General features: G+C 50.8%; 1 protein-coding gene across 2 annotated transcripts in view; it reads left to right on the top strand.

Moving 5' to 3' along the window:
* The window catches only part of KLHL22 (kelch like family member 22), a 33321-nt gene that overhangs the window by 9673 nt on the left and 8507 nt on the right, over positions 1–15141 (top strand). For both annotated transcript variants that reach the window (XM_074321729.1, XM_074321728.1), the window contains 3 exons: positions 4749–4914; positions 8088–8806; positions 14492–14684. In XM_074321729.1, coding sequence (XP_074177830.1) covers positions 4749–4914; positions 8088–8806; positions 14492–14684 — 1078 coding nt within the window. The remainder of the gene's footprint in view (positions 1–4748; positions 4915–8087; positions 8807–14491; positions 14685–15141) is intronic.

Below are 15141 nucleotides of genomic sequence, written 5' to 3'. Positions count from 1 at the left end.
GTTGTTGAAACTTCCCAAGTGTACTCTAGCGGTCTCCCAGAGCTGTTTTTGTTTGTGGATAGCTATCCAGTTGTGGGGACAGGGGGAAGCTGGGTTCTCCTATATCACCATTTTTTCTGTGAGTTTTCTTTTTATACACAGAGGGTGCCAAAAAAATGTATACGTATTTTAAGAAAGGAAAAAACTGTATTGAAATTAAAATAATATATACCGATAACAAAAGATAAATACAAGTCACGTATATACATTTTTGGGCACCCCCAGTATATATATAAGTTTGGCACAAATTCATTAAATTACAAGCCCCCCTGACCTGATAGGAGGCGAACTATATTTTTATCCTCCTTAGTGTGAGTCTGTACATTTTGCTGTGGTGATATTAAGGGGTTTGGATATGCGGCGTTGATCCAGACTCCATGGAGGCGTGGCTTCCTCTCTGCACAGGCACAGTGCTTCTCCAGCTGAGCCCTTTTGAATTCTGAAACACGCCTGGCCTCGAGGGTTTGGAAGAGGAATGGGGCCTGAACAAGCCGACACAGGACGTGTTCCTCCCACCGTACGTCAGAGACAGCTCACTGGCACCTTGTGACATCTGGTTGTGACATCCTGACAGTCGAGTTGGCCCTCGTTCTTTCTGTGCTGCAGAGTGTTCTGTGGTGTCTGTACCCTCCACTTATTTGGTCTGTCTCCTGCTGCTGGTACTCGGTGAACATTCTTTTTTTTTTTTAACTGTGATTTAGAAAAACATAAGATTTACTATCTTAACCATTTTTAAGTGTACAGCTCAGTAGTGTTAAAGTGTATTCACATTGTTGTGCGTCCAATCTCCATAACTTTTTCACCTTGCAAAACTAAAACTCTGTCCCCAGTAAACAACAACTCTCTATTCCTTTCTCCTTCTAGTCTCTGGTAATCGCCATTCTTGCTGTTTCTATGAATTTGAACCTCTTATAAGTGGAATCATATATTTGTCCTTTTGTGACTAGCTTCTTAGCATAATGTCCTGAAGGTTTATCCACGTTAAAGCATGTGTCAGAATTCCTTTCCTTTTTAAGGCTGAATAATATTCCATTGTATGGATGTGCCACATTTTGTTGAACCATCTGTCATTGGACACGGCTTATTTCTACCTCTTAGCTATTGAGAATAATGTTGCTATGACCATGGGTGTGCAAATAGCTCTTCGAGACCCGCTTTCCGTTCTTTTGTATACAAGTATATACCCAGAAGTGGAATTGCTGGATCATATCGTAATTCTATATTTAATTTTTTGAGGAACCACCATACTGTTTTCCATAGCAGCTGTACCATTTTATATTCCCACCAACAGTGCACAAGAGTTCTGGTTTCTCCATATCCTCACCCACACTTTGCTTTTGTGTAGTGACCATCCTAATGGGTATGAGGTATGGACATCCAAAACAATTTCCCCTTTTAACACTTTGTAAGCGGGCATTTTCCCGCCAAATCGCGTCGTAACGCGGGGCTTTTTTGACATTTTCTCGCCAAAATTAGACTTTCCGTAAAATAGTCATATCTTTCGATTTGTTTGATATTTTTCTATGAAACTTTCAGTGTTTTAGTTTAAAAAGAGGTCTCTATTTATTTACTTTGCAAAATTTTTGCCGGTTCCAACTAGAGGCGATATGACGAGTTTACTCGTTTCCCACAAACAATGTGTTAAGTTTTGTTTTTAATAGAATTTCAGAGTCACAGAAAAGTAAGACTGTGGTAAAGAATTAGACATCCGTATTTGGTTAAAAACAACAATAAAAAAGGAATTTTATTTTTCTGTCAGCCTTTTTCCCTCCCTAACTCTCATTTTGAAAGATGTCGTCCTGCAGAAAAGTTGACGATAGGTGAGGAGCACGTGTGCCCTTCATCCAGATTCATCTGTTATTAGCATTTTCCATATTTACTTCAGAGTAAGTTGCAGATATGCCAGTTTTTCTCCGACTTCCTCGGTGTGCCTCTAAGAATAAGGACCTTCTCTAACGTGTCTATAATATCATTATAAACCTAAGAACATTTGTAATAATTGCATAGTTTAATCTGATACTGAGTCCGTATTCAAATTTTCCTAATTGTCCCCAAAATGCCTTATATCTTCTTCCCTCTCCATTTAAGATCCTGTCAAGGTTCACGCATTGCATGGATCCTTTTCTTTTTCTTTTTTTTGGCAGTAGAATAAACAGAAGTATTTTAATACCTCAATGGATCCTTTCTTAAGGTGATAAAATATGCTCGAGTCAATCCAAGTGTCAACACCCTGCTTGGGTTGGGGTCAGTACCCCAGCGTTGCCGTTTCTGTTATCATCAATGTGGTCCTGGAGGTGCCAGGCACACAATAGCACAGTCCTGGAAAATCCAGGAGAGCCAGTTAGACTGTCCCAAAGAGGGAGTCGAAGTACCTTGGAGCATGGGAAAGCCCCCAAGGGGCTGCATGTTGAGTAAAATGTCTAGGAATCAACATAACATGCAGGTGCCAGGTCTGTGCGGAGGGGTGACGTGCAAGGCCTCCAGAGAGACCCAGAGGCTGGCCTGACAGAGCCAGGCCCACTACGTCTGTGACAGGGTTACAGGGATGTGGCTTTCTTGGCATCAATCTAGATATTTAGTGTGTTCCCGATAAAAATACCAAGAGGGTGTATTGAGGGGATTACACAAACTAAATTTGGATTCTAAAGTCCCAAAGTTAAAAAAGCAAACAGTGGCCAAGAAATTATGGAAAAGGAAGGTAATAAAGGAGACTGGCCCTAATATTCATACATAGTACGAAGTTGCAGTACTTGAAACTATGTTTATGGTGCGTGGAAACGGAAGGAGTATTGGAAAAAGGATAGAGAGTTTGGAAATAGACACAAACCCATCAGGAACTTCGTGTGTGATAAAGATGGTACCCCAAAGTCGGGGAGCAGCAACGGGGGTACGATTTAGAAAAATAAAGTTGGAGCCTTGCTTCACACCTCGTACCAAAATAAATTTCAGGTGGATCAACTGTTTTAAATGTGAAAGAGTAAACCAAAAAAAACTAGAGGAAACCATGGGGAAATGTTTTTTAATATAATCCAGAAAGGCTTTTTAAGTTTGACACAACTCATAAGCAAAATAATGATAATACTTGCATTCGAAACAGTTAAACTTCTGCATGGCAAAAAGCATCATAAATTGAAAAGATCTGAGGTAGAAAAAAGAAATTCAAATTATCCGAAAAAATTACTGCAAATTGACAAGACAGATTCTAATAGAAAATGGACAAAGAATCTGGACTATTCAAAAAAGAATATAGCAATGGCTCTTCAACATTTGATGAGAATATCTGTTCCCGTTGGTGATAAGCTTTCTTCCTTATGAGGTTGATAGCATGTGGGAAGTATTATCAAAGTGTAAATGTACATAAAGCCTTTGCTTTTGTAAGAATTAATCCTAGTAGGCACATAAGCAAAGTGTCGGGGGGAAGGCCACCCCCTGGGTGAAACAACAGGAGCTTGGAAGCCACCCAAGTGCACTCTAGCAGGATCGGTTAAATCAATTACTGTGCCAGCCTTTACCGAGAGAGAGGCAGCACCCAGTGTGCCGACCAGGAGCCATTTGCAAGGTGTATGACATCAAAACACAGTGCAGATACGTGGATGGCCCCTGGTGACAGTGCGGCACTGGGGAGGGGAACCGGTGGCCGGGAGCAGAGGAGGGAGGGGGCTCTCACCAGTTCATATATTTTGAGTCTCATACTGTGTATGTGTGTTAGCCTAGTGGACAAACTATAAGAATAGTTACTCTCGCATCTCCTTGTTGATGACTGTCATGCTTGAGCCCCGCTGCCTCTCCTGACCACCAGCTTCTCTCCTCTGTACACCAATGAACTCGCCATGGGGATGCCTCAGGGCATCTCACGTTGAATGGTAGCGTGGTGGGACTTTCTTACCCTGTTCCTCTCCAGTCCCCATCTGCCCAGCTGCTGCTCCATGACCATGTCCAAGGGCCCCAAGTGCTTCCTGTGCTCTGCTAGATCCAGCTTGTCAGCACGTTCTCCAGTCCCCTCCAGGGCAGTCTCAGCTACAGCTCTCCAGCCATGTGGCTCTTGCCTGGTCTGGAGGAACCTGCCTGCCTCTCTCCAGCCCTTCATTCTGGCCAACAAGCACCTGAGTCTGAAGAGCCCGTCAGCTCATGCCACCTGCTCTGCTCTCCCAGCCGTGCTCTCTGCTTGATGAGATACCCTGTTTAGTTCCTTCCCAGCATTCCCACAATCTGAAACACCTTGTTTCTTTGTTGTTTGTTGTCCTGCCTAGCATTAAACTCTGTGTATGTAGGAATCTTGCCAGTTAACGGTTGCTTCCTTCACTTTTTGAATGGTACCTGGCATTTAGTAGAGATGCTCAGTAAATATATAATGAACAGAATGATTGACCGTTTTCCAGTCATTCATCCTTTCATAACAGGCTCTGGGCTGCTGCTGTGATCTAGGAAGTGAATTAGTGGATGCAGCAGAAAGCACGCCAGGCATGTTCACATGTGACTCCCTGGGGCGCATGAAACTGGAGACAGGGCATTTTCTAGGATGGCTGCCCACACTTGGTCAGGAGCTTGTGGCTACTGTTCGTGGGATGACTCAGGGCTCAGAGCGAGCCATGTCCTGTCACGCACTGATGCTGGTCAGCCTGCCTCTTGCTCCAGACGCTCACACTCTCGGCAGCCTGGGCCTTGCCCCGATGAGTAAAACTCCACTGTCTCGTGTCTTCACTTTGCAGAGGAATGTTTGCTGGGGGATTGAAGGAGATGGAGCAGGAAGAGGTCCTCATCCACGGCGTGTCCTACAATGCCATGTGCCAAATCCTGCATTTCATATACACCTCCGAGCTGGAGCTCAGCCTGAGCAATGTCCAGGAGACGCTGGTCGCCGCTTGCCAGCTTCAGGTGAGACGCGCCTCCTTGGAGCAAGGAGACCTGTGTCCGGGCGGGTTTCCCTGGGTGCCACGAAGCAGTGTGTGAGAGTGGGTCAGCCAGGCAAGGACACTGGGCAGTAAGGGAGACTGGAGCCAGAAGGAGGCCCTTGGGTGGTGCTTGGCTCAGCCAGCTCTGGGCGCTGAAGTGGAGCTGCTCCGAAGGCCTCCAGGCCCGGGTTCCTCTTCTGCCTTTGCCCTCTGCGCTTCTGCTGGTTCCTTCCCCTCGCCTAGGTCTCCCTGCTGCAGAAAAGATCCCGCATGTAAACGAGTAGCCGAGTCCCAGTGTGTGACGACCTGTGTGTGCTGACGTCTCTCGTCTCTCAAAGCTGAGCTCCCCTTGCTGGTGCCGCCCAGGCTCTTTCTGCCTGTCCTTTGCACTGGTCTTGTTAATCTCAAACTACTTTCCCCTTTGTTATTACACTTCAAGTACTTGTTTTCCTACAGATTCAAAAAGCTTTCCAAGGCTCTGACAGTGTGACTTACATTTGAGAAGATGTATTACCTCTTGGTGTTGATGCCGTGGCCCAGCCTGGGCCTGCACGTGCCTTTGCTCTCAAGCTGTCTGTGAGGCGGCCTCATCCGGTTGGAGACACATCTCTTCCCACGTTGCTTGAAAGTGAAACTAAATACTACGCAGAATTCATTATCCCGACCTTTTTTTAGGTCAGAGAACTTTGGGGGCAATCAGAAAAAACTCAAGTCATAGGAAAACCAACCTGTTCAGGGGTGTCTGGAGGCCCTGCCCTGCCCTGCGTGGCTGGGTCACGGCAGCTCCCTGTGCCATTACTCTCAGTGATGGGTGGGAGGCACTCGACCCCTGCATGTTGGGTGGGTTTGAGGGAGGCTTGTCTGGCTGATAGGTAGGTGGAGTTGAGCCAGGGCGGCCTTTATGACAGGAGAATTTCCCTGCCTTCTTTTATTCCGAGTGTCCCCTTCTTAGTCTTCTGTCCCCACTTCCTGGTCCTTGTTGCTTTGGGAACCCTCATCCAGTTCGCGTAACATTTCACATCAGCTGCCTCCAGCTCTCCACCCAGGGGCTCGCCGTCAGCGTTGTCTCCTCCGTACCAAACGCTTCTCTCCCTTCCCCTGGTCCGTCTGTCCTACACCCCTCCTGCTAGAGCCTCCGTGTGTCCTTCAGCCCTTCCATCTTCCTTCTCCTTGTCCACGTGTGGACAAGTCATCCTTGTAAATACTACCTGTAGCTATCCCTGTTCTCTGTTTCCAGGTCCTCACCTTTGTCCTGGCCTCCACCTGTCCGTGTGTACCTCCCAGCAAGTCCCTTTCTTCTCTTCTCTGATCCATCATGCACACCAACACCAAACCACCTTCCCACATGCTGCTTTCTCTCTCCCAGCCATCAGCTCAGAGACCTGCTGGTTCCCATTGTACCCATGGCAGAGCTTCTGGCCAGTGTCCCTTACTTAGCACCTTAGTGTTTCTGAGGCCATTTCCGGGAGCCCCCACTTCACCTTGAGCAGCCTAGTCTTGTTGTATTTTTAATACATTAGGCTTCTCTGCAATGATGTTTTTAAAGCCAGTGTTACTTGGCATAACAGTTCCAAGTCCCGAGGCCCAGCAGATCATGCTGGTTGGTGCAGCCACTGGCTGGTGGCGGCTTGCCCCCCACGTGCTGTGCTCTGCGCTAGCTTAGGCCAGGGACCTGGGTTTGAATCCCAGCAAGACCGCCTCCCTGAGTCACTCCCAGGAAATGAGTTCCTTCTCTGAGCCTCTGGTACAGCTCCTGCATGGGGTGGGCCTGGGGTGATTTCTCTGTGAGAGTCCACCCAGCAGAGGGCCCGCTGCTCTGATGATGGGGACGGGAAGGAGAAGGCAACATGGTCCTGTGCAGGCGGCTTAGCTCCTTCAGGAGCTGCTCCTCACACCTGCTCAGGGCCCTTTGCTCTCACCTTCTACTCAGAACCTGGTCCTCGGTGTCCTGCCCACGACAAATCAGAACTGGTATTTTAGAAAGATTAAGCATAGCAGAAGCGAGGGCTAAGAGAGAAAAGGATGGTCGAGTGAAGATTTCCGGGCCTAACAAAGCACTCGGGGGATATCCCATGTGGGAAACCCGTGCCTGGCACTTCGCAGGTTTCCATTCAGCCCTGAACAATGTCTTGAACCAGACAAAATAAAACTAAGAAGACTTTAAACGTTTCTTAATAAGCTTCAGATACCAGCAGAATTACTATATGTGTACTGGTCAATCTGTTGATGATGCTGGATATTAGGTCTTCCCATTTTTAGAGAAATTCCAAAATCCTGTTTTCCTAAAGAACTTGGCAGTACCTGTGCAGCTTTCCCTGAGCCCTTACCTCTGTCTCCTTTATTCTTCGTGCTTTGCTTGTCTAATCAGAGGGTGCCCTTTAATCCTGTGGCCCAGTTCTCAGCTCCCTCTTAAGTGCCATCCTCTCTCTTGCCCTCCTTCCAACCCACCGGTTCTTCTGCACGGTCGGGAAAGGGAAGATGCAGGCCCCCGGGTGTCCCCGCACTACGACACACGGGCCTTTGCCCGGGCAGGACGGCTTCTCGCTTTTTCAGGACTCGGGGTGCTGGGCAAGTGTGTGGAATGCCCTGCTGGCGTTTCTTAGCGCGTGGGCAGCTTGGGGCCCTTCTCCTGGGATGGAGTGAGTTCCCTGGGTCCGAAGCTTAGGCTGGCCCTCCCGTTGTGGGGGTTGTGACAGGAGAAAGGAGCTGAGTGTCTCTTAGAGAGCTAGAGGGGTTGGGCAGGTCCCGGGTGCGCATTCCCAACCAGGGACAGCAGACACTGCTGCTTCCAGCTTCTCTGGAGATCCAGTACTTTTGATCTAGAAGACAACGGACATTTATCAGGGGTCTGCTCTGTGCCAAGGAGTTCCTACATATGATGTCATTTGTAGTCACTTTATCCCTCCTTGATAGATAAAGAAACAGGCTCTGAAAGGAGATCACTTGTGAGCCAGGATTGAAACCCAGTCCGTTGCAGTGAGCCCCAGTTGTCTGTAGTGTTGGAGCAGCCGTGCTAGGCTCTGCTCCAGGAAAGGTTGGGGATGGTTGAGGGGGGCCCGCTGCAGAGGACAGCATGTAAGCCACACCCCTGCCGTCCTTGTCTTCTGCGCCCGGACACCGTTTCCCAGGCTTGAATGGGTCTTGTCGTCTTCGCAGATCCCAGAAATCATCCACTTCTGTTGTGATTTCCTCATGTCCTGGGTGGACGAGGAGAATATCCTTGATGTTTACCGGCTGGCAGAGCTTTTTGACTTGAGCCGTCTGACGGAGCAGTTGGATACGTACATCCTCAAAAACTTTGTGGCCTTCTCAAGGACTGACAAGTACCGTCAGCTGCCCCTGGAAAAGGTCTACTCCCTGCTCAGCAGCAATCGCCTAGAGGTTTCCTGCGAGACCGAGGTGTACGAGGGCGCCCTGCTGTACCATTACACCCTGGAACAGGTGCAGGCCGACCAGATCTCACTGCACGAGGCCCCCAAGCTCCTGGAGACAGTGCGCTTTCCCCTGATGGAAGCTGAGGTCCTCCAGCGGCTGCACGACAAGCTGGACCCCAGCCCGCTGAGGGACACAGTGGCCAGCGCGCTCATGTACCACCAGAACGAGAGCCTGCAGCCCAGCCTGCAGGGCCCGCAGACAGAGCTGCGGTCGGACTTCCAGTGCGTCGTGGGCTTCGGGGGCATTCACTCCACGCCGTCCACCGTCCTCAGCGACCAGACCAAGTACCTGAACCCGCTGCTGGGGGAGTGGAAGAACCTCACTGCCTCCCTGGCGCCGCGCATGTCCAACCAGGGCATCGCGGTGCTCAACAACTTCGTGTACCTGATTGGAGGGGACAACGACGTACAGGGCTTCCGCGCCGAGTCTCGATGCTGGAGGTGAGAGGGGCCCGGCCATGCCGTGGTCTGCAAGGGAGGCTGTCACACGGGAGTGTGGGCTCAGAGCGCTGGGTAGGGAGTGGGTTCTGCAACGGCACGGCACCGTGGGCGGAAAGGTCAGCCTTTGAGATGAATCTGTGCCTTGATGGGGCCCCCGTTTTGTGGAATAAAGTCCAGGTTAATTCGGAGAATGCAGAGGGCAGTGAGATAAGGAAAAGGGGACCTGGCATGCTTTATTTCACTCTTGTCCCCTTTTCAGAAACCCACTCAGCCTGGATCACACTCTTCTATCTTGTCAGTGAGGGACTGGGTTGTGACTACTCACTCAGCCGAGCACAAGGAGGGGGCCAGTGACAGGAAGGGTGGTTGGGCCTCAGAAGGCAGGGGCCTGGGAGCTGAGCGCACTGGAGAGGGCAGCTGCTCCTTCCATCTTGCCCTCTCGAGCTTTGACATGTTTTGTCCCAGCGTCCCTTTGCCTGTCTGCTTCGCTCTTCTCCTGGCCACAAGCCTGTGCTGGAGGATGGCTTCCTGTTGCTGCTGCTCTGCCAAGTGCACAGTCCTCACCCAGGGGAGCAGGAAAGCTGACAGGCATGGCGGCACCTCATGCCACCTGCCGCTCCCACCTCCCTGTCATCAGCCATGTTCTGGGCAAGAGGTCCCCGGAGGAGGAGGCAGTTTTCCAAGAAGGGGTTTTATGGGCTGCCATGGTCCGTAGTAGGTTTTAGCTGTCAGTCCATGAGGCTGTGGTCCCACAAATCCATTTCTTTGGGCAGAGCAAGGGAAGTAGGGCAAATCCCTGCAGCCTCAGCTATAGTTAGGTTTCCAGGACCCCCTCCACTGTACTGTAGTTTGATTTCTTGAGATTTGGTGCATATGGGAAGTTTCACCCGCCCTGCCCGCCCTCCCCCTTCTCCCCCTCCCCCCCCACACATACACACACACACACAAGCTGAAAGATGGCACTGCAAAGAGAGGAAGATTGCTAACTGCTTCCGGCATCTGTGAATTAGGTGCTTACCAAGTTTAGGTCTATGTTTTCGTCGTCTTGGGTGTGGATGGATGGGGGTGGGGTGGGTGGGGGCTGGCCTGGCTCTGCCTCTCGGAAGCAAGCATGGTGGCCAGGGCTGAGGAGGAGGCAGCTGTTCCTCAGCCATCTCTGATCTCCTGGCCCAGCAAGTGATAACCTTGTTAAACCAATGAGACGCAAAGCTTGGCAGCACGCTGTGGTCAAACAGGAGCACGTGTGAGCTCTGAAAGGTAGAAACAGTACCTTTCTTCATTAATACCAAGTGCTGTCCCAGAGGGTGTGGTAGCACCAGGGTCAGGCTCCACTCCAGCCAAGGCTCAAAGCTCTCAGCTTCTCGGTCGGAAGACCAAGGCCAGACCTCCCTGCTGAGCAAACCACAGGCATCTCCAGTGTGTTGTGGCCTCAGCCCTCAGCACGTGGTGAGGTGACTGTACTTCAGGGAGGCCTCAGTGTGACAGCTAGGGGTGCTGATGGCCGGTAGTCTGTCTTGTTACAGGCAGTTTCACTCATGACTGTTCTAAATTTCCCTTTCTTGAACATGTGCTATGAGACCCAAGCCAGACTCTGGAAAACGCTAATATCAGCCCGTGTGATGTATCACCACAGCCTCAAAATCCAGTCAGCAGATTGGGCCACTGTGGCAGGTGGGGTTGTGAGACCTGCCTGGCAGGAGCAGGCATCAGTGAGTGGCTGGGGTTCAGAATGTCTGGAGAGGTGGCAGGGAGGGCCCCAGGGTCTGTCTCTATAGAGTGAGTTTCTCCCAGGGACCTCGAAGCTGCCAGGTGGATCTTAATTTGAGTGATTTAAGAGTTTGGTTCTCTCCCCTTTCCCCTTCCATAGTTTACCAGCCATAGAACCCATAGACTCTCAGAATATAAGAAAACAAGAATTTGCAGTAAACTAGGGTTTGCATTTTAGAGAGCTATCGATTTTCCAGATTATATCTTAAAGCACTGGTACAGAAACTGTATATAAATAGTTACCTTTCTTGGAGCAAATTGTATTTGCCTCTGAGCTACCACTGTTTCTCTTTTCTTTTCTTTCTCGGTTACATCTATTGTCCACGTTGCTTTTGCACCTTTTCCATAGCTACGGCTCTGGGCTGCTGAAGACGGACGGCATGACTTACCTGGTAGTAGCCATGTTGCCACGTGCCCTGACTCTGCTTAGAAGAATAATGTGGTTTTCTCTTTAAGCATTTCCATGACTATTCATATTTTAAAGTATATTTCAACAATGTTTTCATTGTCCCACATGGGCCAGTGAGCGGTGCGCTCCACAACCAGACTGAAAACAACCAGCGGCGGCTGAGCCTCTGGAGGGGCGGCCGGATGGCTCAGGTGGTGAGAGCGCGAGCTCTGAACAAGGTTGCCGGTTCAATTCCCGTGGGAACGGCGACTGACTTAGAGCTGAGCTGCGCCCTCCACAACTAGATTGAAGGACAATGACTTGGAGCTGATGGGCCCTGGAGAAACACACTGTTCCCCAATAAAAATTTTAAAAAGTTTTTCTTTAAAAAAAAAAAGTTTTAATTGTAATGGACTTTGTTGATAGTCATGGGAATGTTTAAGTCATGGAAATATAGAAGAAAAAGTACTGAATTTAACAGGGACCCCAGAACCTGTTTGTACCAACTCTAGATTTCACTTCTGAGTTGGCAGTAGGGTGATCCAAAATCTGCATTTCAGCGACTGAAACTGTGTATATCCTTATATGCAGTAATAGAGCTTGTTTTTATTAGAAAAAGAGTATTACTTGGGATTTATTCTGACAGGATGTAAAATTAATCCAATAAAGAGGAAAATGTGGGATACAGGACACAGTGGGGAGAGAAAAAATCACCAAAACGGTGATTATCTCTAAATTATTGATGTGTGTGTGTGTGTCCTTAAATCTGAAACCACAAATCCAAGTGACACTCTGCCTAGGAAGCAATGACGGCAAGAGACCAGAAAGAAGTAAGCGGAAGCATCTGGAGGGTCTTGTCTCACAGATGGAAAATGCTGACATGTGCTTGACTCAAAATAGTGGAGAAGACACTTATGCGTGAATGAGTGTCACGCACAGGCAAGGCGATAGAAGGCACCATCCAAGCCGGCTGACGGGGCCTCTGAGTGCTGTGCCCTGGACTGGCCTGGCCCCCTGGCCCCAGCCAGACCTTCACCGGGCTGTGTCCTCAGTCATTCATGTCTCCACTGCCACCTCAGGAGGCCCTTGGTCTGCATAAGAGAGCTTTGCTGTCCCCAGGCCCTGCTGCCGGTGGAGCACTCTCTCTCCTTACTTGTTTTCCTCTGTGCACTTGTCTACTCTGTTCTCCTCACCCTGTTTCCCACTCTGCAGTGGAACAAAAGGGCTGTTGTCTTGAGTTTTCCTCTGGATCTCAGCACTGAGCCTCCATGTCGGGCGGCCAGTAAACATGTGTAGAGGGGAGGATTGATTTCCCCACTGGTAACCTTACTCCTTGGTGAGTTCCTTCGTCAGGTCTGCCCTGAGCCAGGTGCTACACTGAGGTGGAGGAATACAGACATGAACCTCAGTCCTTTACAAACTCCCCTCACGTTAACAAGGATCCTTTTTATGTGTGTGGATCCTTCATGCTAGCTTTTCTAGGCAGGTGACACCACGCCATTGGACAGGTGCAGAAACTGAATGAACGTCAAGAGTAAAACTGATGCCCACATCCACCCAGCACATGGGGGCAGAGCTGGCATTGACCTGCATGTGTGTGTGACCCACGTGCGTGTCCTCCCTCTCCTGTCGGCCCCGGCTCCTGAGGCAGCCTGGCCGGCAGGGAGGGGCAGGGGTAGGAACAAGCAGCTGCAAAACGTGTCTAACTTGTGCTTTGGGGCAAAGGATGTCTCTGATCTCCTCACCGACCAGCATACGGTACAAGCCAAAGAAAACTTTATTCGGTCTCTTCTGAACCACTTGAAGTTCGAATTGTCCTCTTTGGAGTTGCTTTTCCTGTGGAGCAATAAAAACTTATCTGAAAGAGGCTATACCTATGCTGGCTGTTGAGCAAGGAGGTTCCAGAAGCAGGAGCTCGAAAACAGGTGCCTGGGAGGATGGATGCCCAGGGGAAAGGGCCAGACGCAGGTCAGGGAATGAGTGGGCTTTGGGCCTCAAGCTCATGGGGCCCCGGCTCCTCAAGGCTCTGTGATCGTCTGTATTCACCCAAACAGCACACCCCCATGTGGGCCCCAGAGAGCACCAGGCCTGGGGCATGGAGAGATGCGGTAGAGGCAGTGGGAGGCCCCTGGGAAGTGGGGTGCGCCTGGGTCGGGCTGTGAGTGCTGGAAAGGTGGGTGTGGACTTGGGCTGTGAAGGGCCTGGGGTGCTGGGCTGTGGTGATAGGATCTTATAGTGTGAGCAGGAGCTTTGCTGGTGAGATGGGATCAATGGACAGGGAGCACGGGGTTCCGTTTAGGACCGATGAGCAGCCCGCTGGAGATAGCAGGAGGCCTTTGCTGTGTGGGTCCCAACTGCTGGAGAAAGGGAAGGGTTATACCGAGTTTCCCCGTAAAGAAGACCTCGCCGGACCGTCAGCTCTAATGCGTCCTTTGGAGCGAAAATTAATGTAAGACTCGGTCTTATTTTGCTATAATATATACTATAATATGCGTCTTATATAATGTAATATAAGACCGGGTCTTATATTAATATTTGCTCCAAAAGATGCATTAGAGCTGATGGTCTGGCTCGGCCTTCTTTTTGGGGAAACACGGTGGTTGGTCATCTTGGAGTAGCTGAGATCACCTGGATTGAGAATGCGGAGCCCTTTGGAAGCAGAAGAGGGGGAGGGGGTGCTCTGTGCAAGAGTGCAGGATGAGGCCGCTGCTTGGGGACTAGACTTGTTTACAAAGGTTGATAGAGAAGGAAGGAGAGGGCAGGGCTGTGACCTGGACGCTGCGTCACCCGGGAAAGGCGCGTGAAGGTGGCCCCAGTGTCAGGCGTACAGCTGTGGTCACCGTGCTCACAGCATGCTGGGGCTCCGCAGGTGCAGCTTTCCTCCCCTCCACTCCCCTGCCCACTCTCCTCTGGCCCCGCAGTGCTGCTCCAGCCTCATGGAAGGGCCTAGCACCCCAGAGGGCCAGTATGGTAGACAGTGCTTCTGCTCGCAGAGAGGGAGACCTGGAGAAGTGCAGAGGATGGCCCCTGGGGAGGTCTGGAACGCAGGAGGTGCACGAAGGAGTGATGGGTGGTCTGTGACAGGAGCACAGTGGGCACTGGGTACATGGCATGCTTGGGCGGACCACACGTGAGGGAGTGTTGGGGTTGGCTGGAGTGCCTGCCATAATTCTCAGCCGTCCTGAATGAGGGCAGGGCTCAGGTCCACAAGGTGAGTCAGGTGAGATGGAGACGGCTGTAGGAAGAGCCCTCGGGCAGCCTGGGGGAGACAACCTGGGGGAGACATCTGAGAGGTTGTGCCGGAGGGACCGGCATTGTGGGCAGAATGCCCGGTGGCCTCTGGCCACGCCTCCCAGGCTGTGTGCTGGGCACACACCTGCGCTTAGGTATGGAGCAACCTGCTGCCATGGCCGGGAGTAGGTGCCTGCTTGTGTGTGGCGGCAGCTGTGGGAAGGTTCAGGGGACACAGGAGGAGCAGGAGGTGCTCTCTCCCCTATCACTGATGTGCTGTCCTTGTGTCACGTCAAAAGGTATGACCCCCGGCACAACCGTTGGTTCCAGATCCAGTCCCTGCAGCAGGAACACGCTGACCTGTGCGTGTGTGTCGTGGGTGGGTACATCTATGCGGTGGCGGGCCGTGACTATCACAGTGACCTGACTGCTGTGGAGCGCTACAACCCTGCCACCAACTCCTGGGCCTACGTGGCCCCGCTCAAGAGGGAGGTAAGGAAGCCCCTCCAAGAGCGGCCTTCCCCCACCTGCTTTTCTCCCCTAGGTTTGCACCGTGAGTAGAATCAGGCCCAGCGAGCAGTCTGCATCCCTCCAGAGACCCTGTGCTGAGAGTGGGATGGGGGATCCCTGAGGTTCCACCAGCTGCCTGGGGAGAGCCTCCTCAAGCGTCCACGCCCCATCCGCCAGAATTTCATCCCCCTCTGGGTCTTGCCACCTTGGCTCCAGGAAGCTGCTTTAACCCTGAAGTTCACATGTACTATAGATGGAAAGCTTCCCCTTATCTGTCCCCCAGCACAGCTGAGATGAGCTAGGATGTGTCCAAAGATGTCACACAGGAGAGATGAGGGCTCAGAATCCTCAGTCTTCTTCCCTACAGGCCCCCTAGAGTGTGGAGCCTTCAAAACACGTCAGAATGTATAGTTTGCATGTTTTGTTTTGTTCTAAGTCA

Source organism: Rhinolophus sinicus, linkage group LG16 (assembly GCF_036562045.2).
Source record: "Rhinolophus sinicus isolate RSC01 linkage group LG16, ASM3656204v1, whole genome shotgun sequence".
NCBI classification, from domain to species: Eukaryota; Metazoa; Chordata; class Mammalia; order Chiroptera; family Rhinolophidae; genus Rhinolophus; species Rhinolophus sinicus.
The sequence above is the reverse complement of the archived record's forward strand: the minus strand, read 5'-3'. Positions and strand labels throughout refer to the sequence as shown.